The sequence below is a fragment of the Ochlerotatus camptorhynchus genome, unplaced genomic scaffold (assembly GCF_037179485.1).
Source record: "Ochlerotatus camptorhynchus isolate MF236.1 unplaced genomic scaffold, CSIRO-AGI_Acam_v1.1 ptg000091l, whole genome shotgun sequence".
Taxonomy (NCBI): Eukaryota; Metazoa; Arthropoda; class Insecta; order Diptera; family Culicidae; genus Ochlerotatus; species Ochlerotatus camptorhynchus.
In genome coordinates, this window is record NW_027040581.1 from 455450 (window position 1) to 471678 (window position 16229).

The 16229-nt window shown below is 40.3% G+C and overlaps 1 protein-coding gene across 2 annotated transcripts in view; it reads left to right on the forward strand.

The window, feature by feature from the left end:
• Nucleotides 1–5528, forward strand: part of cindr (CIN85 and CD2AP related) — a 68837-nt gene extending 63309 nt beyond the window's left edge. For both annotated transcript variants that reach the window (XM_065218661.1, XM_065218662.1), the window contains exon 6: nt 1966–5528. In XM_065218661.1, the coding sequence (XP_065074733.1) occupies nt 1966–3779 (1814 nt within the window). In that variant the 3' untranslated portion in view covers nt 3780–5528. The remainder of the gene's footprint in view (nt 1–1965) is intronic.
• Nucleotides 5529–16229: the final 10701 nt, after the last annotated feature.

Here is a 16229-nt window from a genome sequence, read left to right on the forward strand (position 1 = left end):
GAGAACTTGAAAGAAATTCGTTTAGGCAGTTTTAATTACACCCGGAAAGTCTAGACTATTCATGAACTTCAGAAAAATCATGAGAACTTGAGTGAAAATCATAAAACTATACTTATTATTTCATTCTTATTCAATGAAATTTGCGAGAGCACAAAAGCTCAAAAAATTTAGATTAACTTCGAAAATTTCACAGGACAGTGGTATTCAGAAACATTTCGAGAACTTCATAGGAAAAATTTGGGAAGTTGTCGATGAAGCTATCCTCCGAATTCAAATTTCTTTAAGTTTTTGTCGGAATTACCTTGAAATTCTCCACAATAAGTCACCCTTTGGAAAGATTATCAGAATATTCATTGAATTCTTTTCAGATTTCCTTTTGAATCTCACTCCTTCCCTTGGGATTCTACTCACATTGAAAGCCTCCTAAGAATTCATTGGCATTTCTACTCACAATTTCTTTAGTTTTTTTTTGTCATAATTTGTTTGGAAAATTCTCTTGAATTTATTTTCCAAATTCCTTTGAAGATGTTCTGGAGTTATTCTCAGATTTAATTGTAATCCTTCTTTTAGTATTTTCAAAAAAAAAATCCTAGGACTTATGTTCCGAATTTGTTTTCTCCCACACACTTTATGAAATTATTCTCAGAATGCCCTTGGAATTTTCCTTTGAAGTTCACAGGAGTTGTGCTCCTCAGAAATTCCTAAGAGTTTTCAATAAAATTTATTTTTAATTCAATTCAGGGTCACTTTTTAGTCACTATTTTTACAACTATCAGTCACTATTAAGTCACTTATTTCTTCAGCTACCAGCCCTGCTATTAGCAGGCAGCTATTAGTGGGCAGTAATACGAACCGATCTGTTCAAAAGTGTGAAAACTAATGACATATATTTCTTATCTATCTACATACAGCCTACTGTGATCGAATGATAGGTGTAGCTTCAACCATGGGTTGCTTGTACTCCTTCAGGAGCATTCTCCTCATCCGTGAGCATATCAAATTGGTTGCTCAAATAAATTTCATCAGAAGGAGGATCAAGAGATTGGTCTTTTCTTTTGCGTTTAGGCGCCATAGCGACAGAAGACAGTTTCTTCAAATCGACTTACAAGCAGATTACTATAAGAATCCAAAGGATGGAAGAGGTATTTTCCAAATCGATATCAAAGCAGGATTACCTCGGGTAGGGTCCAAACAAGGATCGCAGAGGAATAAGAATCGAACAAGGTAGAAAATTTGCTGGTAATATTGCGGAATGGCCAGGAAGCCATCCGACCGAACCCAGTATGATGTCCACCGAACTTGGTTGATTGAAGTGGGGTTCAATTTAAGTATTAGTTGACAGTGCCAACGACTTCTCCGTTGATACCAGTGATATGTCTGAGAACCACTGTCGTCTGGAATTCTTACCTCCTGCAGTTTCCCATGACCTCCTCGAATGTTTGTTGGCATGGAAAGCTTGAACTTCTTCTCGTCCGGCTCTAACCTTCGGATTCTGCTTCTTCGAAGGTTCTCCTAAATTCCTAGAAAATTCGAAAAAGTTTCCAAAGTGTCGCAGCATTTCAGTAGGAAGTCGATGAAATCTGTAAACTTCGGATTTTCCACGTCGATAAATTATCGATTATTAGTGGATTAAATCTTCTGCGTCCACAGTGAGTGCGCCTCTCGGTCCACTTTCTCGTGCAGAAGTAGCCACCAGTTAATCCATTGTTGTACATTATATACGCCCTGTTAGTATATATATATATATTTTCGTATATCACAGAAACGACTTCTGAAGTTCTATTTCTTGGGCTTGGCTATGATCGCTCCATTTTTAATCAGCCCACCACACGCACGCGCAATGTTATCAATAATCTCTATCTTATCACCCCGTCACGATGGCTTACCCAGCAGTGAGCAAATCCGAATGAAAAAATCACACCGAAAAAAAAATAATCACCTTCCCTCGCATAAATTCCATTTCAGTTTCCCCGGTGAAGGAGTCGTCCTTCCACCCGAAACCGGAACGTCCTCCTCCGTCGAACAAGATCCTGATCGGTAAGCAGAACAACAATCAACCCGGCACGACCAACGCCTACCGGAAGGAGAGTTTCGGCTCGAAGGATTCGCTCAACGAACCGGCCGCGAACACCAACAACAAGCAGGTAACCGGTTCGCCGACCATCGGTAACGTGGCCGCCCACAGGAAATCCCTGGAAACCCGAAACGTCGAGAATCACCTGAGTACGACGACGAACAACAGCAACGCTTCGCCTGTGCTGGCTCCGGTGACGGAGAAGCCCCCGCGCAAGAGCCTGGACAGCAAGACGTCCGAAATCCGAAAGAGCTTGGAAAGCCTGGATGAAAAGAAAGGGACTCCTCCGCCGGTGCTCGGCAAGAAACCGCAGGTTCCGATCAAGAAGAGCCCATCCATTACCAGTGTTACCGGAAATTTGTTCTCCGGGTTGAAGCAGAAGGTGAAAGGAGGCGATAGCAAGCATCAGGACGGTACGGATGGAGTCTGTGGAAGCAAGATGAAGTCGGACGTTGCGGAAAACAACGATAAGAACGTGAGCGGCGAGCGACTGTCGCGGGATGAGTCGGAGTTTGGGCACGTCGAAAGGGGATCGGTCCTGAAGGATATGCGGGCGAATCGAGCCAAGGCACCGAAGAGGAGGCCACCGACTTCGGCGGGCAGTATCATTGGGGAGTCGTCGGGAAGCAATGGGTTGAGTAACGGGAACGCTGGCTTGTTCCATCAGCTGTCGCAGAGTGGTACGGAACCGGAATCACCCAAGCCGGACCTCTTGAACGTTAGCCATCTTAGCAATAGCAATGAGGATGATGTCATTGCCAAACCGAAGGCCCGCGAATGGGAGAAGCACAAAGTACCGTGGATGGACGAGCTGAAGGCAAGCCAGGCAAAGAAGACCTCCCCGAATGTGAGCGAATCGAAATCCCCCGAGCACCGTGATACCGTGACGTCCAGTAACAACCATCTTCACCAGGAGGAGACTACCAAGTTTGACAACATTTCCAAATCATTCCACATCAGTTCCGCAACCAGTTCGTCGGTGTCGGCTTCCGGTCGGGCGAGACTATCGGAACGGGCCGCTACCACCAGCAGCGTAGCGGATGTTACGTCCAGTACGGCAAACAGCGTTAACAATAACAGTTCCTTCGACTTGATTGCGTCCAGTAGAAAGGAGACAACCAACAGCCATCATCAGCAGTCGTTAACCAACAGTAGTGTAGATCAGCATTCCAGTAGCACTAGCAGCAGCAGCAGCAGCAGCACAACCACCAACACCACCACGAGCAACAACGTTATGACTAAGTCAATGTCTGCCCTTTCAACCAAGATTGCCATTTCGTCGGACAGTGCGAACAGTAGCGCCAACGACGTACCTACCAGTACCAACAGCAGCAATCGCCCGATCAGTGTGAACCTGCGCAACCGTAGCATATCACCGACGCCCATCACCCGCAATACCAAGACAATCCACATAATGTCAACGACGGCAGCAACCAGTGGACCAACAATGGTGGTGGAAGCTGCGCCGACGAACAACGGAACAAGCACCACTGCCATCGGTGGAAGCGCCGGATCGGTCACCTCGGACAACATGTGCTCCCGGGTGCAGGATCTTGAGCAGAAGGTAAACCGCATGGAGCGGCAACTGACCACCCAGAACAACCTGATCGAAGACCTGAAGCGGCTACTCCGCGAGGAATCCGACCGGGTGAAAACCCTGCAAAAAGAACTGGAAAAGTACGCGCAGTGCGTGACACAGGTATGATAAATCGTTCATACTGCCTACTTCGTTTTGTTATTTCAATCAAATCGATTTTGTTTTTACCAATGTACATTCGACCCCCGCCGTTTCCAACCATCATGGTGGGGTGCAACTTTCCTACGCTGTAAGCGTAACGAGCAAACGCATTCATCAAGCGAAAACAAAAAAAAAATACATTCCTAGCATTTTTCCCTCTACTACTACAAACATACCTTCCTAGTTCGCGCGCAGCAAAAATAGGATTAGCTACGAAAATTTCGCGAAACGTTTAGCAAAAAAAAATCTTTATCGCCTAGAAGCCTGATCAAAAGTCTACACAACTGCAACACTACACTTGAAACCGTCTTTACTTGTATTATCACGCGAGAACGAACGATAAAAGTTGGACACACACACACACACACATACACTCTGAGCAAACATTTCGGCGGAAAATTTGATAGGAAGGAAACCAACAAAACAGACAGACAGAGTATTATAATTCAGTAGTTAAGTAAAAACGAAGTGGTACTTTGACGTAGAAAGTATTAGTAGAAAACCCCGGAATGTGGAACGGAAGTACCATAATACGATTAGATGATGGATTTGTAGCGCACAAAGGAACGGGGATTCCAAAATTTCGCCTAAATTCTTTGACCGGAACTGCTTTGATAGTTTTTTTTTGTGGCAATATCGTTTCCCAGCAAGTCTCTACGTGCAAGTGAATCGATCTCCGAAGGAGTAAGTCATTACAGCGATTCCTTTACGAACGACATACGAAGCACTTGTCTTTAAAGCCACCGTAGTAAACAAAAAATCGCACCCATACAACGAGACAATTTACAAATTTGGCCTTCATTCTAGCAGTTCCCTCAAAAACTTAATCGGTGCACAAACTGTCATTCCCCCTTTTCGATAAAATTTTGTTTAACTCCGAAATCCCCCGGATAGAGCAAAAATTGTATTCCTATTCTGTTTGCCCCGTCTGTCGATTGTGAAACGAATGAGTATTTGTTGCATTTATTAAAGAGATTTGATTGTCGTCCCCTTATGACCAAGCTTGGAACGGACTAATGTAGGACCACGAACTGAAAATCGAAAGCAAATAAAAAACAAACTAACAAAACCAGACGGACAGCGCACGTGTAGTATTACTATTAATAACAAATAATGAATAGGAAAAATCGCGCCACTACGGAATTCAAAAGGCATGTGAATCGATAGTTACTGATACTGAAGAGAACAGGAGTGAATTAAAGCAACAACCTTAAGGTGATAGAGAGGGACTTGAGAGCCGCGAAGTGCTATAAACGTTAAATGTCCAATCTTAAATTCGATCGGCGGATTTGCAAATGAGTGTGATAAGTAAAGTGCATACATAGATGCGACCCGTTGCGGTGATAAGTGATGGATAAATCCCTATTTCCAAACACTCACACATTGCTTATCAACTTCTTTCCATAAACAAACAAAAAATGCAATCCGTACATACGCGACACACACACACACACACTTTGTAAACGACGCAAAAATGTTCGCCATTTTTTTTTCCTGTACATATTTGATAGTGAAGTAGATATACCTTATACATACAACCTTATTTTATTTAGCATTTAAAATTCCATAAAAGAAAGCATACAATCGCTTTATACATTATACAATATTGAAACAACTTCATGATACATGATAAATTTATGTAATAACTATTCTAATAAATTCGCTTTTTGCAAATAGAATTAAAATTGGAGAAAAAAAAATCGGTTGTGTGAGGATTTTTCATCCGAAATTGTCCGCCCTTTCCGGTGCTAATATCACATAGTATAGTCAACCGGTGGAAACTAACGATTTTAAATTGGCTCACTACTTGACTAGCCTATTGGTCCCAAGCAAATCGATTAACGTATCCCATTCTAGTAGAAATTCTAGCACTACACTATGTTTGTTTTGATTCGCTATGAAAGTTTGACAGATAAAATGAGGGGTTCGTGGATTTTCCTATGTTTCGAGGGGTGCATCGATTAGCTTGGGACCGAAGAGAGTACCAGAGCTGAGCCAAAAAGTTGAGCACGTTTCTTCGGGACCTTCTGGTCTTATAGTGGTTAAATACGGTTTTGATAGAGTAGAGCAGTTCAACAGTTGGGCTAAAAGTAACTAAGTAACTGATAATAGCGCATTAGTAGATTGGTGAACATATGCCAAGCAGGTAGTATAATTGGATGGATCGTGTATTCGGTCTCCTTCGCTTGACTTATTCTACCACCGACTCGCAGTAGCCCATTTTCAGCGACGAATGGATGATACCAACGCAGAGGCGGATGATCGTGGAACAAATTTTCCTTTAGTTAGTGCGCTGACCTCAGGATGAAAGGTTTCTCGTTGGACTCGTAGTATGATACAAATTTCCGCTTGTTGTAATTCCTCCGTTGTAAGGTAGCCAGGTGTCCGCCGAAATCTTGGTTTCGGTTGTAGATTGTGCATGTACCGCAGCAAATAAGCCGTTATCCGGATCAAAGCGGTGAAGCTGGAAAATCGTGCTACATCTGGTTGTTCTGGAAATCTGGTTGTTCTGATGCAGCTACTACGTACACCGCACGCCTCCGTTCTTCCTCGTTGCCCTTTTCAACGCTTGATTGTAACCAGCAAGGACCTTTCCACCAGAATTGGTTACCAACTATTTCTTCTGGAAAAATTCCTCGCGATATGAGGTCTGATGGGTTTTGCACGTACGTGTCCCCAATGGCAATTTTCCGTGGATGCTTGCACTTTGGACACACGATTAGCGACAAAAGTAGTGACAGCCAGCGCAAGACGGTCGCTGAATAAACCCAAAAGTTTGACTCTCCAGAGAAACGTATCGAAGTCTTGACTTTGAGGTACAACTCCGAAGCCAGCACGGCCCCGCATAACTCCAGCCCAGTCTTGTAAGCGGTCACGGTAGTCGACACATTTTCTGTGATATTTGACTGCCCTTGCCTCCGACACTTGCAAAACAAGCTATCATAGTACACTACCAAACTAAAATGTCGTATGACAGGCTCTGTCATACGACACTGTCGCTGAAGACCGTCACGAATGTATGTATATTAGTTTTTCTCATAATAAGAGCTGCTGATGGTGTGCTTGTGTGAATTCTGAAAATAGCAAGCAATGATGTCCTAGTAATACTATTTCTAATCAGAAATGGTTTGATTTACACCAAATTGAGGAATTACAACGAAATCGCACATGTCATATGATAGCTATTTTGATAATTTTCTTTTAGCTCGAATGTTATTCTACCGCTCGTGTTGTGTGAGAGAAACGACGGTAGAGCATGAGTGTTCGAATACAAACAGACTGTCGCGCACGACAACGAAGCGAGTGTAGTAAAAAACGTCAACTGTTTCAACCCCTGCTCCAGCCTACACACAAAAAAATAATCATTGCTAAAATTAAAAAAAATCCATTGGTAGAATTAAAAGTTTGCGTTGGTTCTTTTTGGTAGAAAGCGGTTATCTTTCAATACAAAAATAAGCCAACCGTCAGATCAAAAGTTGCCTGCTCACTGCTTCTAAAAGTTGAAACTTTCAAAATGAATTGTACTACTGTTAAATGAAAAGTTTGGCAGTGTTGGAATTAAAAACGGATTCATGTTATTTCAAAACAAACTTTTGGATTGAACATGAGATATAATTAAAACCTCGATTAAAACAATAAGTACTATTTTGAATGAAAAAGACAATATTTTTAAATTGATAACGAAGATTTTTAACAAAATTACACAATTTTCCATTTTATATTCTAAACAATCGTTTTAATTTCAAGCAGAATGCTCAAAAATTAATTTTTTATTTATCTTTTTATTTTGGTTTACAATTAATTTACCGTTATGCAACGAAAGATATAAAAATTACTCTTGATGCTAGGAGGCCATATTTTACATTGAAGGCAGAGGCTGCGTAGCGCTTTCATAGGGCTTAAACCTTCAACACGTCGTCCTGGAAAATTTCGTAGTCTGATATAAAAAAAAAGTAGAAGGGTCTGTGCCTAGGGGCACGAACGGAAGCTTGACGTAGGACCGCTAGTGGACGGAACAAATGTGAACATTTAGTTCTTTTAATTGATCAATCATCAAATTATCTTAACTCTTTCCGTTTTTTATTTGTAAGCGAATCAAATTTGCAGTATTTATTTCAAAGAGAAAGTTGATGAAGAAAATCCAAGGGACTGTCAACTGGAGTATTTTCGTTTCATCTACCCGACTTTAAAAGGTGTATTTTGATTTTTTTGTTATTTATGAATTTTTAAGTTTTGTGCATTTTGGTATTAAAGTGTATTCAATTCACCCCTCACAGGATTTCCTTCCGAATTATATGAATGGGGCGGAGCGCAAAGTATCGTTTGTGCACAATATGTAAAAAGGAGGGACTTCGAGAGATTGAACTCGTGAGAGCTAATTTTCTCACAAATCTGATTTTATTGGCTTTCTGGGGACTGAATTTACACCAAAAGCGAATTATTCCCACTTCTCTCAAATTCTATATGGATTTTAAACACTTCCTACCAGCGTGTTCTGGAAAATGGTCGGACGATGATTAATCTCAGGGTTGATGCATATATTATGTCACGCTCTAAGGGGGGAGGGGAGGTTCAAAGATTTTGTGACAAGCAATGCATTAGGTATAGAAAAAACGTCACGATAGGGGGGGAGGGGGTAATTTTTTGCTCGATTTAGCGTGACATAATTAATGCATGGACCCTTACCAATACATTCGGGCCTACAATTCCACACCTTATATAGAGACCAGGTTGAGCCTTGATAGCTAGCTGCTGGCGGGAACTGATGACCTTGACAAATGTCCAAATAATACTCTTAACAAATATATGGTGGTCCTGAAAAGGACCATTTTGTAGTGATGGTTGAGTAATGCTGAGCTGAGCACGACGAGCTACTGATTCCGATCCTAGCCTAGCGGTGGGACTTCTTCCTCCTTCTCTATGGTTGCTCATATGAGCTCTGCAGCTCGCTGCTTGCAGGCAGCCTTTCGTTGTTGTTGTTGTTGAAAGCACTCCTGCTGCTGCTGCTGGACTGGACACCACCACTTACGGTGATTGAATGAGCACCGTTCAGTGGGACCGCATCAAATTCGATTTTTAAGTCTGTGTTAGGGAATGCGCTGTTCTCAGACATTTGGTGATAATTTTGATCACCATTGCAACAGTTGGACATTTGGTATTTTTCAATAGTGACCTATTGAAAATTAGCTAAGTGTTCATTCTAGCAGATTGGTAGATAAATTTCCAACCGTTTGGCTTGTTTAGAATTAAAATCTATCTGCTATTGGTCGAAACCTGACCTCTTTTCGTAATGCTGTGCATTTTGGTTTTTTTGAAATTGCGTGGATTCTACAGATCCTGTGGAGATCTATCTAGCCCTGATGTTTGTGTTGGTAGAGGGAAAAATGTAAACTTTGCGGGAGACGATGTCTTAACACTCGAAAGCATTTTTGTGAAATATGAAGTAAAACAAATCCCAGCTAGTTCTGCATGATGATTTTGTTTGATTTTATTTATTTGTAAAGTCGCCGGGAAATACCCGCTGGCGATTTTTTTTTTTATGATAACTCCTTACTTGAAAACAGGCAAAACTCACAAACAGGCTGCTTTTTCATGGTACACAGTGTGATGATTCAATAATCAATAAATTATCTCAACATTTAGTGGCAAACCATTCATAAATTTTGGTAACATACAAAAAATTCTATAATCCACATTAAATTTCATATGTTAGCGCCGATTGAAACAATTTTTTTGACGTCACTACAAGGGTGATTGATTAAACGAAAGAAACGAATCGTGCGGAAGCCGAGGAAAAACTAATTGCATCAATATATTCAGGCCTAGGGGCGAGCCAGCTGTACTCAAAGTTAATACTTTTGCACCGAGTAAATTTGAGTAACTCACAATTACTCAACAATGATCAAAGTAGTCTGGCCTTATATACATCAACAAATACAAATCACAGTGTGAATAAACATTATGTGTCAGAGGAGAAGGAGAATTAGAATTATTTTATTAATTTCTTGATACAAATCGTTATTTAATGAATTGAATTCATTCGCAGCATGAAATCTAAGCAAAATCTAAGAACTTTGCTTTGAAGGAAATATCCGAAGATGGCCTAACATGAAAAATGTATCCGTATAATCCGGCAAGGCGTACTTTATGAGGCCTTCATGTGCTTGCCAAATCAGAGGTTCTGCATGTCTACAATTGCAAACTGCATCATTTCAAATAAGAATGGATAAGTTGAGAATTCAAGATGGATTAGAGCTTGATTTGGTTTTATGGAAACATAAAATTTTAAATATGGCTATACGATGACAATGTATTGCTTTTCTATTAATCTCGGGTCGAACTTAGTGGCAAATAGAAATGCCTATTTTTTGGTACAAGCAATGTAAATATTTACCTTATTTGACAAAACCCAGGTAATCATGACAGCAGTAGATCTCTTTTCTTCATTCAAATTGTTTTCAATAATCAAACGTCATGATGACCTGGGTTTTGTCAAATAGGGTAAATATTTACATTGCTTGTACCAAAGACTAGATATTTTTTTTCAGAAAATCATGACAACCAGCATTATTTTTCTAGACTTCTCTGAATGCCCAAGTATTATTGCAGAACTATGAGGTTACTGCCTCAAAGTTCTGCATTAATTATTGGGCATTCAGAAAAAAAAGTCAAGGAATACTATTACAGAGTAGTAATCGTAGCGTTGATGCCTTTCGAAGCTTCAAACTGTGGTTAATTAACCAAATGTACTTCAACAAATTTATCGTATTTTGAATCTGCAAATGCTATGGTCAACGTCGATCAATAACAGCCTGCACTAGATTCGAATGAAAACAGCTAACAAAGGATTTGCACGAAGCAGTAGGAAGATCATGGGAGATGGGATCTATTTATGGATGGTTATCCAGTGTAAACCACCATTTTCTGCAGATTTTAGAAATATTTATCACCGTTGAACGTCTTTCTTTGACAGTTGGGGAATAAACACAACAAGGTTGTTGTGTTGCCGTGCATCCCATGTTGAGCATGTTGAGCAACTCAAGTTACTCAGAGTTGCTCAAAATTAACTCAAATATTACTCATGATCAAAAACTGTCTTGCCCCCAGATTCAGGCCTACAATTCCACACCTTGATAGCTAGCTGCTTGCGGGAACTGATGACCTTGACCAATGTCCAAATAATACTCTTTAACAAATTTTTGGTGGTCCTGAAAAGGACCGTTTTGTAGTGATGGTTGAGTAATTCTGGGTGTTAAACACGGATGAGGCTGTCGAGCTGTATGTCGTTTGGAGTGAGGGTGACACGCTTGGCATAGATGACCGACCCGCAGCGACTCACGAAGAGCTACTGATTCCGATCTATAGCATAGCGGTGCAGCTTCTTCCTCCTGTGATGGTTGCATATGTGGGCTCTGCAGCTCGCTGCTTGCAGGCAGCCTTTCGTTGTTACTGGAGAACAATTTTCAACGCCACACGCCGAAAGCACTGCTACCATAGAGGTAACTCTAAGACCACTGGGTCCCGAAGAAAATCATTATTATTTTTGGCTCACTCAGTACCAGAACAACGGTCCCAAGCAGTCCCAAGCTATTTCACTCACCCCTGCATGTTCTGCATGAATCCACACACCCCTGATGTTATCTGTCAAACTTTCATAGCGAATCAAAACAAACATAGTGTAGTAATAGAATTTCAACTAGAATAGGGTACGTTAATCGTTTGCTTGGGACCAATAGGCTACTAAAGTGGTGAGCCAATTTAAAATCGTTAGTTTCGTATTGATTGTTGCTGCTACTGCTGCTACTAATTTCGACGACCGAACACCACCACACAGTGGTGTGGTCGTTGGGAGCGTGTGGTTCTGAGTATGGCGATGAGTGTGCAAAATATCACGCAATTCCATCCTCCCTATTCGCACGCGCCCGAGGATCGGAGGCGAATGCCACTTCGACTTGTTTCGTCTACTTACTACTCTCTGACGACTGTGCTGGGGAAGCAGCATATGCTTGTAGGTAATTGGTGGATTTGTTAGTTAATTCGACGCTTTTGGACAATGCTTGACATTCACCAGTTTTTCAATAGTTTCTTGTTGAAAATCAACATTCGGAAGCATTGTTATCGATGCGTAGCCATATTTCTGATCGATTGGTGATAAAATGATTGTAATTGGACCAGGGGCAGCTGAGTTATTAACGTTCAACATCTTTCTTAATTTGTTACATCAGTGCTAACATTTGAAAACGGCGCAAAAGCCATTTGTAAACAAACAGCATCGTCAGGAAGGGGAAAATTTCCCCTACCCGATGTTGCTGTTGTGTCGCGTGGGTGTACTTCAAGTAGTGAGTAAAGGGCCCACAAACCATTTGTTTACAAATGGCTTTTGTGCCGTTTTCAAATGTTAGCACTGACATGTTCCATTTTATGTTTTCACAAAGTGTACCCCCATATAGAAATCAAAGACGTAGTCCTACGTCAAAGAAATCTAACAACCCAAAACTATAACATTGAAAATATTGTACTTGCCATTTGGAATGTCAATTGCACATGGGTCACTTCGTAGATCCAGCAAATAATGTCGGAATATCCATCGAAGAAAAGATGCTGAATGGGAAGAATCACTCGAGTTGCTACTTCTGAGCTGGATGTCACATTCACAGTCAGACTAGCGGAAAAGGCGGCAAATGTGATTTCAGTGCAGCCATGAAGGGGCATTTTTGACAGTTGTACCAAAAAGTTGAGCACGTTATTTCGGGACCTTCTTGTCTTAGAGTTACCTCTATGGTTGTACATCTTTTGTTTTAAAATTATGCACTTTTAAAATCAAGGGTCAAAAGTGAAAGAAAAACATTCAGTTTGAAAAAGTAACTTTTATTTCGAATATTTTCGTTGTTGTAACAAGGAATTTTGGGACACTTTCAATTTAAAATTGCATTATTTTTATTGATAGAATTTTCGTTGTTTGTGTGTAGGGATAGATTGGGTTTTCAGGGGTGCCACCCTGGATATCGCCGCCAGTAAAGCAACCTTTATCCTTCCTTCAGCGTCTTCGGTTCGTAGGTACGCACAGACGCCAAACGGCGGGAAATTAACGATTCGCTCAGGTCGATTGGGATTCGTCCGATGTCCGTTCAACGGCCTCCATTATAACCGACATCGGGATTTGTCTCCAATCGTGTCGAGTTGTTCTTGAGAGAGAGAGAGAAATTAAATAGTCTCACTCTGGGACGGGACTTGACAATCGGGTAGTGATTTCGAGTAAATTTGCTGTCAAATCTGAGCTAGTTGCTGATTAGTCGATTTGACAGTAGCAATCGTGGAATAAAAAGGACTGAGGGATCACATCAATCTGACTGACAGTGATGCCATAATCAATATTGACGTCAATGGCGTTGTTAATTGTTTATATTTGCGAAAGGAAAGTGGCGTGCTTTAAGAGATGGATATTCTTGTTTGTTTATTGTTGTTTTTATTGTGTTAAGCAAAAATGATGTACAAGGTGCTAAACTGCGGTAGAAACTCCGAATCAAATTAAAATTAAAATAGAAAAATCATTTTGCAATCCTGGCATCATTGGTCAACACCATTAAACACCATGCACTAATTTTCGACGGACATTCATCAAAAACATTAAGAAGAGTGAGAAGCTGGATTGTCAAGTCCCGTCCGGGTCTCACTTCGTGTTATGTCGACCCTTAAGCTGGGTTTAGACAGGGCAAGTCAATTGATCAAGTCAGTTGAATTCAACTGACTTGAACGCGAATTGAACGTGTAAACCATGCCATTCAACTGACTTGATCAACTCACTTGAATTGAAAAAAGTTGAACCAGGCTCAACTTTTCAAGCCAATTGAATTCAACTGAGTTGATCATTTGACTTGCCTAATCTAAACCCAGCTTTAAGCTGGGCTTAGACAGGGCAAGTCAATTGATCAAGTCAGGTGAATTCAATTGGCTTGAAAAGTTGAGCCTGGTTCAAGTCAGTTGAATGGCATGGTTTACACGTTCAATTCGCATTCAAGTCAGTTGAATTCAACTGACTTGAACGTGTAAACCATGCCATTCAACTGACTTGATCGAATCACTTGAATTGCAAAAAGTTGAACCAGGCTCAACTTTTCAAGCCAATTGAATTCAACTGACTTGATCAATTGACTTGCCCTGTCTAAACCCAGCTTTATGGCGACTTGCTCGGAAAGCTCCGATTTGTGGATCAGGCAGAACGAGGGTGAGATTCGTTGCTTTGTAGCATGGACAGATTGATGAGATGATTCTGTTGACGGTTGTTGCGACGTTTGGACGAGAATTTTGCTGGTGGGAGCTCCCGTTACGACAGTAACTAGTAAGTATGACTAGTTTTTGTTATAATCAGAGTTTGACCACTCCCCGGGGCCTTCTGGAACCTGTTCTGGGGAAAATAAGCGGTCAATTCCGAGGAGGACGACTCTACCTAACGATGCAGGAAAGATTGTGTTTTGCTGTGTTTCGCTGCGTGCACGCTGAGTAGATAGAAAGAAGATTGATGACGATTCTGAAGATTTCCTGCAAAATATGATGCCCGATGCAAGTAGATGCGATAAATGAGAGAAGACCTTTCGAAGATTAATTCGCTGGTGTGAGATTTTTAAAGCATCTAGAAATGAGATTTAGATGTGTCGCCTCCCTCGGTCAATTCCAAAATTTATGTTGGCAATATTTTAGTTCTTATCTAAACCTACAACTTTCTTTGGTTCTAACTTATTGTCTGAGCTTCGCAATGCGCCTTTTTAATAGGAACTAAGGGATCGATTCAACCTCTGGTGGTGAATTACAGAACTTCAAAAATAGTGTTGTGAGCAGAAATGTTTGCCTTGAGACATAGCAAGCTGAACACTTTTTCACGTTTCCTGATAAATTGATTCATCTGAGATGCTTTTTTTTTAACTCTTTATTTGTTCCAAATTCAAAATCAATTACATTTCATTTTAACCTAGGTGCTCCAGTTACTGCAGTAACGTACCAGCCTTAATTGTTATGATATATATCTAAGTGTTTTTACATTGTTCATGTCTTGGCAATTCAGTATTTTAAACAGGTTTTTTAACCTGCATGTCAGTACAACAATTGATATCTTAAAACTAAAAACTAAAACTAAGTCTTATCTAAGTATAAAGGGAATTAATCGTTGCAATTGAGGATTGCAACGATTTTTGCCTGAAATTATTAATTATTTTGTTGGACATTTGTGCTAAAGTCTCAACATTCGAAATTCTATGTACCTCGGTAGTACTGTACCAGGGAGGCAACTTAAAATCATCTTCAGAACTTTGTTCTGAATCCTTTGAAGTGCTTTTTTCCTGGTAGTGCAGGAACTAGACCATATTGGCACAGCGTAAAGCATGGCCGGTCTAAAAACTTGTTTAAATATTAGAAGTTAGGCAAAGTTTGGATTTCCTGTTTATAAGAGGATACAAACATTTTATATATTTGTTACATTTGGCTTGAATGCCCTCAATGTGATCTTTAAAAGTTAATTTTTGGTCAAGTATTAATCCAAGATATTTCACTTGGTTTGACCAGGAAATTGGAACTCCGTTCATAGTAACTATGTGACTACTACTAGGTTTCAAAAAGGAAGCCCTAGGCTTATGTGGAAATATTATAAGTTGAGTTTTGGAAGCGTTGGGAGAAATCTTCCATTTTTGTAAATAAGAAGAGAAAATATCTAAACTTTTCTGAAGTCTGCTGCAAATAACACGAAGACTTCTTCCTTTAGCGGAAATGCCTGTGTCATCAGCGAACAAAGATTTGTGGCAACCCTGAGGCAAATCAAGGAGGTCCGAAGTGAAAATGTTATACAATATAGGCCCAAGAATGCTACCCTGAGGAACTCCTGCCCTAACAGGTAGTCGATTAGATTTGGAATTTTGATAATTTACTTGAAGAGTTCTGTCAGTTAAATAATTTTGAACTAATTTCATAATATAAAGTGGAAAATTAAACTTTTTCAATTAAGTAATCAAACCTTCATGCCAAACACTGTCGAATGCTTTTTCTATGTCTAGAAGAGCAACTCCAGTTGAGTGGCCTTCAGATTTGTTTGAACGAATTAAATTGTTAACTCTTAAGAGTTGATGAGTAGTTGAATGCCCATGGCGAAGTCCAAACTGCTCATCTGCAAAAATTGAGTTCGTATTGATGTGAAGCATCATTCTATTCAAAATTATCTTTTCAAAAAGTTTACTTATTGAAGAAAGCAAACTTATTGGACGGTAGCTAGAAGCTTCAGCTGGATTTTTATCCGGCTTCAAAATTGGAACAACTTTTGCATTTTTCCATTTATCAGGAAAGTATGCCAAATGGAAACATCTGTTAAATAATTTTACCAAGAAAGACAAGGTACTCTCTGGGAGTTTTTTGATGAGGATATAGAAAATTCCA